We start from the raw sequence: 12,459 nt of genomic DNA on the forward strand, positions 1-12,459 counted from the left end.
ACCTCTTAAAGATAAAATATGCATTTTCTATGAAAAGAAAATGCAAATGTCTCAAAGCTAATCATACATTTGTGATGCTCCTTACCAAGTCTTGGGAAAAACTTTTTTTTTTTTTTTTTTTTGCTGGACTGTTACAGGAACATAACTCTTCTTCGATATGACGCCCTGGGTCTCGTCTCTTTGCCTTTTTTCTTTTTCTTTTTTTTTTTCCTAATTCATCTAATCGCACTTTTTTTTTTTTTTTTTTTTACCTTAAATTAGATGAACAGTTCTCACCCATTTGTAAATGCCAGCAAAATGTAGGAAGCCTTGAAAGTAAAGCAAATGAGGCTCTGGCTCACTTCACTGAGTCACTGCATATAAAGAGTACTGAAGAAGACGGAAGAGATCATGAAAACAGGAATCAGGGTAGCTCTGGTGCATATGAAGACAGAAATGTTGATAATGTATCAGATACTGAAAAAGAGGGAAAGAAGGAAAAGAAATACCCTCCTCAAATGTTCTCTCCTCAGCAAGATGAGATCCTAGCTACAGTAACTTTTGGTGAATCAAAGGGCTCATCCACAGGAAAAATTACACTGTGGGGCAAGCCAGATTCTGCAGAGTCTGTAAGCTTGGCTCCTGGAAAAATTACTGCGGAAGTAAAACATGGCTCTTTTAATGTGAAAGTAGAAATCAAGAATATTTCTTTCTTTGATTCTGGAACAAACTTTGCAGCTGGAAAAAGGAAAAATTCAAAGAATAAATGCTGTCATGAAAGACAATACCGGAAAAGCCAGTGTCCAAAATGTTCAAAGTACCAGTGTCCTTCAGCCGACCATTCAGCAGAACACAATAGGAAATATAAGGGATCTTCTAAACATAAAATCCAAACTGCCATCAATAAAAATGCCTCCCTAAAAATGAACATTGAAGCAAAGGAAATTAAAGTGGAATACACCAGCAGAAAGAAAAATCTAAAAGTTAACACCAAACCTGGTGAACAGACACATAGCAAAATCTGCAACAGGGAACATGAAGATATGTATTGGAGTGAAATAGATTATTCTGTAACAGAGGCACCTTGCAATAGTGATTGGAAGTCATCTTTTAGCTTTCAAGAAAAAGTTGATTATGCATTTCCAGAAGGATGTACACTTCTCCCTCCTCCTAAAGAATTTGCTGACTGTGACAAAATCCATTTAGATACAATTGCAGAGGGGGCATCTTTGAACCCTGTTAATGATAGAAAGGAATCTGACAGCCTCCCTACAGCCTTGAGAATTTGTGGGGAAGAAAATTATTTCTGTAAATATAATAAAAAGGACTATAAAGACCATACCAATGTAAAGGAAGATTTTTCAGAAGATCAAGTACTTTTCTCAAAAATAAATAATACAAATTGCCTTGTAGCTAGTAATACCTTGAATAACCCAAACACTGAAAGGGAGCGTAACAGTAAGAACAATATATTAGGTCAAGAAGGAAATAACTGTGATAAATGCAGAGACACAGGGCAAAAACCAGCAAGAAGAAAGTCTTTCCCAGATACTACATTTGACATATCATCACCAGTTCACCCTAGAAGGGATTCTGGCTTTTATTCATTGCCATCCTTGAAAGTATGGCCTAAGGAGACCAAAGCAGGAGGTGTTTTCAACAGGAACTCACATGTTCATACCAGCTGCACAGAACTTTTTAAGTGCCCTGACTTGGCCTGCTCACCGAGAAGTTTGAGAGGACTTAATTCTTCATATCAGAATGCTTTCATGTCATTTGATCATAATATTACCATTTATCCATCTGAGCCTGAAGAAAGTCTAGATGATGCTTGTTTATTGAATGACTATGCAGACTATGTGGGGCAAGGTGGAGAAACAGAGGAAATGTTAATGAAAAGTCTTCATTCTAGTGGTACTATAAATGAGAAAAAAGAAAATGGGCATGAGGAGCCTCTGAGAAACATAGCCATATGGGAAGAAGACTCTGAGTCTACTGAAGATGCTTTAGAAGAAGGGATGCCAGAGTATAACAATCTAGAAAAGCACACTGAATTGTGGAACAAAGCTCAGCTGGTACAGGTCTACCCTCATTCTAGAAGCCCTTTGGGTGAACTTATGAATGACAAGGAAAGTACTAATTATGCATCAAATGAAAGCAACCCAAACCAGCTTTCAGGTTTACAGCAAGATGTTCACCCACCCCCTGCAGAGCCTGAGGTAACAAAGAAACGGAGAGGGTCAGTAATGACTGTGATAACTGGAGAATTAGAACGAAGACTCATCCAAGGTGACGTTAAATTGATACCTGATTCTTTCAGCTCCACAGTAAGAAAAGAGCCTAAACTTCCCTGTAGTACACAAGAAAAATCCTTGCTGTCATCCTTGCTATTAGATCCCAAGGACCATGAAATAAATAATGAATCAGAAAGCTTTTCCCTATCCGGGAATACCTTTGTTGAATCTGATTGCCATACAGAGTCAGCTCAGGCTGCTGTATTATCTACCTCTTCAGCATATACAGAAAAGAAAGAGAATTTCACAGAACATGCAAGCATCAAGGGAAGACCAGAGAACATTAACAGTAAACAGTTAATTCATAGCTTAAGGAAAGAGCCTGGAGCACATCAACAATCACCGATAGCCAAATACAACTCTGATGAAGTTGAGAAAAATACTGAGATAAAAGAAGATATTCATCATAATGCAGATGTTCCCCCATCATCAGTAAAACAGATTAGTCAGAAAGGTAGGTGTTATTAGACTTTTGGAGTTTATCACTTACACACTTTTTGCATGGGTGGTTTCTTGATTTGGAGACATCTCTTTTGGGAAAATGAAACTATACCGTAATGTTACAAAGAGATGATATTGGTATGCTTAGTCGTTTGGTTCTGATATGCGGTTACTATGTTGAGAATCCTAGGAGACATCTTGTAGAGCCAAGTAACTTAAATTTAAAAAATAAAGATTTTAATGCAGCTTTGCTCAAGAAGAGTGTTTCCTACATTAAACAGTCAACATATCATATACATCTAGTGGGAAAGCAAACACCGAAATAGGTACTGGTTTTCTGAAGTTGCCATGTGGCATGAACTCAGTTTATGTGGTTTATGGTTTAAAACCACATATATATGTTTTTTGGAGTCCATGTGGTCTAAGCAAATACTGAATTTGAAGTACACCTCAGTCCTAGTTCTGGCTGAGCCTTCACATGTGGATCATTTAACCTTTTTTCTCCTCTCTTTAGGTAGTCAAGAAAACTACACATGAAACAGAATTATTTTTAATAGTTTTTACAAAATTTCTTGTCTCCCCTTGTGTTATCCACATACAAATATCCGTAACTGGTCATTTAAAGGAGTGTTTTGAATCATAAAAATGTAAAGCTGTACTGGAACACTGCACACTACAATGTAAGCTTTATACATTGTGAATATGTACACACACATATATGCGTGTGTGTTTTCAAAATACCTCTACAAACACTTTTTTTTTTCATTTTAATCAAGTTATATGCAAATATAACTCTGATTATCCTCTTTAGAAAAGACTGTTTCCAGGAGGTTTGGAGGTTGGGATGTTAGGAGTTTTATATTGTTGAAAAATACATACTTTCCTATCATTGGAAAATCATAAAATCATAGAATGATTTGGGTTGGAAGGGACCATTAAAGGTCATCTAGTCCAACGACCCTGCAATGAACAGGGACATCTTCAACTAGATCAGGTTATGTTTCAAGAATCTTAGTAAAAACATCAGAATGATTTTATAATCTCTTTAGTTCACAATATCTGCAGAAAATTCTGGTATGTCCCCCAAAGTTGTCTTGTTCGGCACTGGTAATGGAAATTTCAAAATTACCTGAAGTCTATGTAGACTGTATAGATATACTCATAGGTAGATATTGCTATATAGAACAATATCTAAAATACTAATATAAATAGAGAATTAATTAAGAGGATATATGTTTAGAACTAGGTATAGAAAGAAGACATTGAAGGAAGTGTGCAAGCTCAAAAACTCTCTCTTCTCATGCATTAGAACTGATTGGTTAAACACACAGTGCAGAAGTGAGGTGTAGCTATTTCTTGCACTTTTATTTTAGTCGCTTCTCTTCCCTTTTGCTCCTTGCTAAGAATTATCTATGTAAGTTATCTATGTAAGTTCCCTCCCTTACCTATCACCTCACCTGGTCTGTAACTTTGGTCAGCTTTTGGCCTATAGTATTTTGATTTTCCATTCATGTTACTCTTAGCAATGCTGTGGAGGTTCTACCTTAAATGAGTAAATGTGTGCATCTAGAAAGAATTAGAAACTTTTGAAGTTTTAAAACTTATTAATATGAATCAAAGTCCACTTCAAAAGTAGGAATTCCAACATACTTAGTCAAGACATTGAACACAATGGGCAATGTGGAATTCCTGTCTCAGTAATTCAGTGATGCTGGAAAGGAAATGTGGCATTTTTTAACGACATCTAGCAGCATCTAGAAGAGAGAAGAAAAAGAGATACGAATGTTGTAAACAGGATAGAGGAGAGTAGTCAAGGGAATCTAGGAGTTTGGTGGTGTTGTGGGAACTCAGTTATTATCAGATGGTTAAGAACTCATGCAAAGGGCACCACAAGGGCACTACTCTCAGTAATAGTCAGCTGTCCTGGGAAGCAGGCTCAGTGACACAAGTCTTTGATGGAGATCTGACTGAAGCCAGAAAAGGGGCTATTGAGCAAAGAGAGCACTTACACAATCCTCTAGGGAGCCTGCTGAGGTTGGGCTCGCTTTCTCCCTATCTGCCCTGGCCAGAAGGTGCATTTTCAGAATGGAATCTAACAGAAAGCCTGTTTTCCAACTGTTGTCTTAGCTAAAATAGTAATACAACAAACAAATTTATACTACCTTACCTAGAAAGAAACCTAAAGTAGAAGAGTATCCGCCTTTTATCTGCATGTGTGTTTTGCAAGATTTTTAAGTAGCACTTTATATATATACATGATAACAGCTTCAAAAATGTATGAGCACTTGTAAATAAAATCCATGAACAATTTACATCTTTCTGCATAAAAATGGTGCCATACAAATGGCTACATAGGTATTTAACTACTACAACAAGGTAATCACATGTACTTTTCTCTGCACGAAGACCTTAATTAGTCTAAAATATGTATTTTATTAATAATTTCATTATTACAGATATTTTAATTTCTATGTTTGGTTAGGAAATTCTTGTACTTAGAATGTGGACATTTTAAACAATATAATTGCTTAAGATGTCTTACACATTCCTCATAAACAATGTCTGGTTATAATTTAGACTTAAAATCAGAAATGAATAAAATCAGAAAGCTGCCTTTGATGAAAGACACCAGAGCAAGCGATAGTTCCCAGGAAGAAGCAATAGACCAGTGGGCCAGGAGACGAAAACAGTTCAAAGACAGCAAAAAATGCAGTTCAACTGGAGGAAGCTCCATAAACAGCACAATCACTGAGGAATCAAGTGAGTACTTTAGTCTTACAATTGTATTCTTTCTCCTTCATTCGATTGACACTTGGACAGGATTTTCAGCTAAGGAAATTGATATTTAGTTCATAACCTGAGTCTGTGTCTTAGTCATCATCAGGAGCAAGCATATTTCATTCGACAGAACTATTCTTCAGTATGAAAGTCAGTATCCTCTGTCCTTCTTATAACCAAACAAACAATCTGACTGAAAAAAAAAAAAGATTGTAACATCTTTGTCCATATACAGTTAATGTTAAGAGAAGCTCAAGGTACAGACAAACAGGTAATCACTTATGGCAGTAGCTTTGAGGATGTAACAAAAATCATAATCCTGATGACTACTTTGGTTATGTCAAAGCCATGGTGACCATGGTGAGCTGGGAGTCCTTCTCTCCTCTCTAAGATAACCACTCTAAGATAACCTTTTATCTTCAGGCTTATTGCTTAGATTGTCCTTCACTGTCCCTTCAGTTACTGTAACAGTGCTGTAACTGTCTCAATTTAAAAGTCTGTCATCTTGTCATACGCTTGAGCCTGTACCAAAATCATCACCTTGAATCACACGGGAAGGAATTTTAAGGATGAAATGCTTAATGAATTTACATTTCATGCAGATGGAGTCCCCAAGCAAGAATTGCTCAGTCTAGAAGAGAACATACATGGTACTTCTTAAGTCACTCGGCATTTGCCTTCTGTTTTTTCTATTTTAATAATCTAAGAAGCACTTTGCACAGATGAAGAAATGTTCAGTTCCCTGAGGAAGTATTTTGTGCTAAAACAGTTACTTTCGGTGAGGGAAGTTTTCTTTGTAGATATACATAATGAGTTAAAATGGCAGTGGTGGGACTAAGCCCCCCTCCCGCTTTCTTTCTCTTCCCCTTTAGTGCAGGGAAAAAGGTTTCTCATGGTCTTTGTGAGGGGAAGCAGGAAGAAAACAACTTGTCTTAGGATCTCAGCTTCTCTTTGGAGCCGAGACATGTCAATCAAAGCTTCTCTTTTGTCTTCCCATATGCACTGAACTCATGCTAAATTTCTAGAAAACTTGTTTGGTTTCCTAATCAAATGAGCCGCATAAGAAAGCGTAACAATTAAATAAAAACAGACTTCTCATAAAGATGTGCAGCTTCTGTTTTGACCATTTAGAATTAAGAGTTCACTTGGCATTCAAGTTCAATGTGCCATAACTTTCAATATTGTGATCTTATATTTGAATATCTTTGCAGGCTGCCCCGTCAACAACAGCAAAATTGCAGAACTAAACACAGGCATTAGAAGCAGTTCATTAAGAAGTTTGTGGCTCTTCTTCCATTCTGTCTGGACGAGGTCTGTTGTTCTTAATGCGTTTTCCCAACTGACATAACTTTTTATTGTTTTATCCTCATGACAGTAAATTCAGAGGATGCTCGGTCAGTAGATCTGGGACTACATTCTGAAAATGAGGACAAAGGTTTTTATACGGAAAACTTTCATTCTTCTTCCTGGGTATTCAGAGGAGATGATGTCTCTCCAGACAATAGTCCTAGATGTCTCAGCAAAAGGCCTAGACCAGTGGCAAGTAAGTTGTCTAAAGCAACAGGTTACAAATGTCATAAAACTGTATTTATTCTGGGTACTCTGAGGATTCCAGGGCATCAACATTTTGGACAAGATACTGGAGGTATATGCTGAAGAAAGGAAAATGAGCAACAAGAAGCTAAAAGGTTATTAAAAAACATTAAAAAGCAGTTCTTATTTTGCTACTGTCTTGCAGAATATAATTTAAGCCCTATCATGCAAACAGATATATTGAAAAACCTTTGCCACGGGGTGGGAGGTTTTTCTTCACTTTTCAAATGTTAAGTCACTGAAAAGTGACACAGTTCAAAGAACTAGGACTAACTGAAACGCCCCTGTAGCTTTCTGAGAGATTGTTCTTTGTCGGATCTCATAAATCATTCACAATACGAGAGAAACAAATGTCCTCTGTAAGTCTCTAGAAATGAAAAATCTTCCTTAAAATCCATAAGAATATTCTGGAGACCCACTTTGAATTTTTCCAGGGGAGAGCTCAGAAATCCAGCAAGATATTTAAAGTAGATGTTGAAGTATCTATGCTCTTTTGGACAGGTAATGACAACTGGCCTGCTAGTAAAGTAACCTGTAAAGCAATTTCTATCTGCCAAATATTACATAATTTGAAGATAAAACAGCTGTCATAAATTATTATTAAATTATCCTCCATTAAACAAACACAGTAAGACAGTCAAATCGTCAAAAGTACACACTGAATATTCAAACTTACACTGGCGTGCTTAATGAGTATACAGTTTACTAATGAGCCAGACAATCTGAGACAGGATAATAATACTAGACCCTAAGAAAATGTTGGAAGTAGGCAGTTAGACCCTTTTCTTCCTTTTTACTGAGGCTGGTCCTTTTACATGTTAGATTCCGCTGACTTGAAAGACATTTCACTTCACGCAGCCACTGGTGGCAGGAGATGCCAGTGTGGTGGGGGATTGGACTACAGAACTGGGAAGCAGTGGGAGTGAGATGTGGACAGGGAAGGTGAGATGAAAGGAAAAGAATCAGTATCCAAAAGACAGAGATCTTCTAAAATTTAAAAAGAATGAAACTACAGGAAATATTTAATCTTGTTTGACCATTTAGAATTTGCAGCTTAGAGATCTGTTACAGAGAGAAGGATTGCTTTTATCTCCCAGAATGCTGTCAGCAGAGTGTAGTATCTGAATGCTTCTCCACCTCTTCGTTAGGAAGTCCAGGCACTTCACTTAAACTGCTGATGAAAGTACCCTTCATTGATGCTCTGTGTGTTTGCCCTAACATGAATGGCATTCCATCAGTCCTGGAGGAGGGGGAACCAACTGAGAGAGGGGCAGCATCAAAGTGCTAGGAGTGATATATTCCAGCCTTTTGCAGAAACAGTAACTGTTATTACCTATAGATTAAAAGTTTTGAAAACAGGATTCTGCTTGTTAAATTCAACTCGACTTGTGGCGAAAAAGGGACTTTTTTTTCCTATTTTGCAGTTCGTGAAAGAACAGTGAAGATTGCTAAAGGAACTGGCAGTTACCCTTGGGGTTTCAGGATCCAGTTCTCAAGGCCTATCCTTGTGACTGAAGTTGACACAAGTAGGTTTGGTTTGTACTAGTTAACTTCTCCTATAAAAATGTGTAAAAATAAATATATAATATTTAGTAATATAACATGATGTAATATAGATATATAGAACATCTGTTTTGTAATAATATGTAATACAGAAGTACATAAATAATTTCCATAATTAGTGAGTGGGTGCTAGGTGTCTAACAATGTCCTCGAAATGCTCATGGGAACCAGGTTTAGGGCCCCAATATGCCTGTGCGTAAACCAAACTCCACTGTCTGTGTCCTTCGGTGCCAGGTGATACCTTAATCAAGTGTTAGCATCCAGCCTCTTTCCAGAGGTAAAGTCCGGAGCTTTCAGGCACTGACATCTGTTAATGACAACAGGCCTTTAAAATTGAAATGGAAGGTGCGGTGATCCTTATCGTAATGTTTCCCAAAGTCTTATTATCTGGGGACACTTCTGCTTGGATGTGTTTCCTTTGAGCCATTTATAGGTCTAAACAGGTGTGCTGTTAAATTCTGCAGGGTAGTCTGATGATTGTGAGGAACTCCAGAAGAAACTTACAAAACTGAGCAAGCAAAAAAGTGGCAGATGAGCTTCAGAAAAGATGAAGTGTAATTTCCAGAGAGAAAATATCTATACCGTACCTCCATGACAGAGAACACAGCATTGGCAGTTACACTCAGGAATTAGATCTTGGGAGTCACCACTGAAAGGTCTCTGAAATCATCAGCTCTGTGTGCAATGGCAGCTTAGAAATCTGGCTAAAAGCTGTCTCTGTCAGTAACAACAGTGAGAATTAGACACAGGGAGTCAGAGCCATTTTGCTGCTACCTAAGACCTTGGTTCATCCAAGCTAGAGTACTTGCTGTACTGCTCTCTGCATCGCAAGATGGACACAGTAGAATCAAAGAAGGAGCAGAAGGTATTGGAGACCCTGATAGATATCCACCACCAGAGCCAGATTTAATGAAAAATGTCATCCTAGACCAAAAATGCTAGTGCATGCCCTCTAGCAAGCATCTGTGAATAGCTCCGTCACTTACCAGCCTTATGTATTATATTGTCCAGCTTTCTGACAACTCTTGGAAAGCTGTTAGCTAAAGCCATCATTTTAAAAGCTACCCACTGAGTTACTAAATAGGGTCACCATTAAACTCCAGGAGGGAATAAAAATTGCATTTGCATCGCTTTTTGATTGCACACTGAGACATTATTTTAATAATAATTTAAAGACCGCTTATGATCATAAGGTCCTGCATGAGATCCTCAAGGGCAGCACAAAGCAAAATGTGCTGGCATTTACAGATTTGCATATGACTTGTAATACACATGAGGGTGAACCATGGCTTTTTTATGTCTGTTTGTAATTAAGCTTCTACTAATTTTTCCTTACAACTTCTAAGCATCCTCAGAAATACACTGAACGATCATATTTACTCCGTGATAGGGTCCAAAAATCTTTTAAAATATACATTAAGTAGTATGGACTGGAACAATATTTTCCACATTTTTTCACAGTACATTAGGAATGCTTAATTATAAATGAGAAGGGAAAAACTGTCTCCAAAAAGTTTGCAACTGGGATTTAATTAACTGTGTGTTGGATGCCCGTGAATGGATCATATTTTTCAGCTCCCTAATTTTCTCCATTCCTGCCTGGTATGTGTCTCAGCACTATTTTAGTCCTACTATTAGTAGTCCGTGTGCTTTGCAACACTTAACAAATAAAAGGTTGATATATTAACAAATCTGATTCAGTCCCTTTTTTGTGTTCACTTGCTATGTTATTTTCCCCTTAAGACAAAACCCACAAAATACTATAGCCAAATTCTTTTAACCAGAAAGAGAAACACGGACATGCTTGATACACTAACTCTAAACAAAATGTTTCTTTTTTTGTTCCAGACAGTGCAGCTGAAGAAGCAGGGCTTCAGGTTGGGGATATTCTGATAGCAGTCAATGGAACTGATGTCACTTGCATGCCACATTCAGAAGCTGCCAATCTGGCAAGGAAAGGTAAGTTTGAGATGCAGTGAATTATACAGATGGCTCAGGATTGCTGCACAATGCTCCAAATACATCCAGACAGTTTGGGTGATGGATGCAAAAGAAATCTTGATTAATGCTTTAATACATTAGTATTTAATATGATAGTAATGTCTAAGTCATGTTTTATCTGGACCTTGCCAGGAACACAAAAGAAAACTGACATAGGAAATACTTCTTAAAGAGCACATGTGACAGTAACACTTTTAGCTTTCCTGCCTTAAGGGAATTGACCTAGAAAGTTCCGGAAGTGACTGCAGAGACACCAATACCTTATTTGTGCCTGGTGCTTCCTCAGGTAGAGACTTTACAGCTTGGTTCAGTGCATTCAGCAGTTATTTCTGTGCCACCGAGACCTGAAGTCTAGTCAGGAGAGCAGAGAGATTATTTATTTCAAGAGACATCTTTTTGCAGCACCAGAGAAACAAGGAGTCAGCAGTATTAATCATACGTATTATTCCTAGATTATGATTACTAAAACCCAAAGATACTTATGTTTTCATGCTGAAAGTTAATCAACTGCCATTCTTTTATTTATCCTAGGTATTGTTTTGACAAAGGCTCACAGGAAATTCAATAAATTAATATGTTTTTACAACACAGTGACAAATTTAACTTGACATACAGCAAGTTAATTATAGAGATGCCATTCACACTACTATACTTAAGAGTATGTCAAGTCTTTTAGTAGGTAAATCTCTGATTACTGAGTATTTTAACTCCTCAGAGAATACCCCCTACTCTAAATCTTGGCATATAGACAGCAATTCAAATTCAAATGTCCCCAGAAGAGAAATCCAGCAAATGCTTTTTGTAAATAAAAATGTGTCATATCACATTTCTCAGTTCTTATTAAAGACTTGCCACCTGCTCTAATGTAGTATCTGATTCACGCCTTTAGGGTTAAAGCCATATATGCATTGATAGCATCAGCAAATATTATGAAATTATACCTCATTGTTGATAACAATAACACATTTTTGGACAATCTTGCAACCCAACATCTCCTTTGAGCACTTACCTCTTTCAAGTGATAAGTAAATACTTTGGTGCAGTTTAGCTTCCAATATCAAGTCCCCTCAGTGAGGGGCACAGATAGCAGAAAAGGTTATTATACTCCAAGATACAGAAAAGAAAGAATTCTAAGATAATAGAGACTGAAGGTACACCAAAGAGCATTCTCATAAATTTTTGTATAAACCCCAGTTTATGTGCACCCGACTGAGCAATGAAATCCAACCACTTCTCTAAACTGATAAAATATGCAACATCTAAAATGCTGCTTGCAAAGGCAGGTCACAAAAATTGTTTTAAGAAGTGTCTTCAGATAGCTGGCACCATTATTAGTCCTCAACACAAAATCAGTTTCATTCCTGAATTTCTGTTTCAAGAAGCCTGGACATTGCTGGATTTGACTGTCTCCTAGGCTGCTTTTCTCCTTGCTACTTCTAGAAGCTACACTGGAAGGAGAAGGGCCTGGGATAGAATACTACCTTCCTGCTCTGTATCGTCTAGGGTTATTAAAAAATATTGACAGACTGGATATAGTTTTGACCAATGTTTTCACACACTTCCTGTAATATTTTAGGTCCTGATATCCTGACTATGGTGGTGGGATCAGATATCAGCCGTTACCCTAACACTCCCAGACCTACCTGCCGAGGATATTTGCATAAACGAACACAGTCAGCAATATTGAAGGGCTGGAGAAAGAGGTGGTTTGTGCTGAAACATAATGGCTATCTACACTATTACAAGCACAAGAAGGTAAGGAGAGAGGCTGGTGAGGAAGCAAGCTGTGTCCTGAACCACAAAGTTCAGC

The 12,459-nt window shown here is 37.5% G+C and overlaps 1 protein-coding gene across 1 annotated transcript in view; it reads left to right on the forward strand.

Moving 5' to 3' along the window:
* Positions 1-261: 261 nt before the first annotated feature.
* The window catches only part of LOC104496985, a gene marked incomplete at both ends in the record, with an annotated part of 23,540 nt that continues 11,342 nt past the window's right edge, over positions 262-12,459 (forward strand). Inside the window, 6 exons of the mRNA XM_010140190.1 lie at positions 262-2,727; positions 5,292-5,474; positions 6,868-7,035; positions 8,510-8,611; positions 10,497-10,607; positions 12,226-12,404. Of these exons, the coding sequence (XP_010138492.1) occupies positions 262-2,727; positions 5,292-5,474; positions 6,868-7,035; positions 8,510-8,611; positions 10,497-10,607; positions 12,226-12,404 (3,209 nt within the window). The remainder of the gene's footprint in view (positions 2,728-5,291; positions 5,475-6,867; positions 7,036-8,509; positions 8,612-10,496; positions 10,608-12,225; positions 12,405-12,459) is intronic.

This window comes from Buceros rhinoceros, unplaced genomic scaffold (assembly GCF_000710305.1).
Source record: "Buceros rhinoceros silvestris isolate BGI_N320 unplaced genomic scaffold, ASM71030v1 scaffold12467, whole genome shotgun sequence".
NCBI classification, from domain to species: Eukaryota; Metazoa; Chordata; class Aves; order Bucerotiformes; family Bucerotidae; genus Buceros; species Buceros rhinoceros.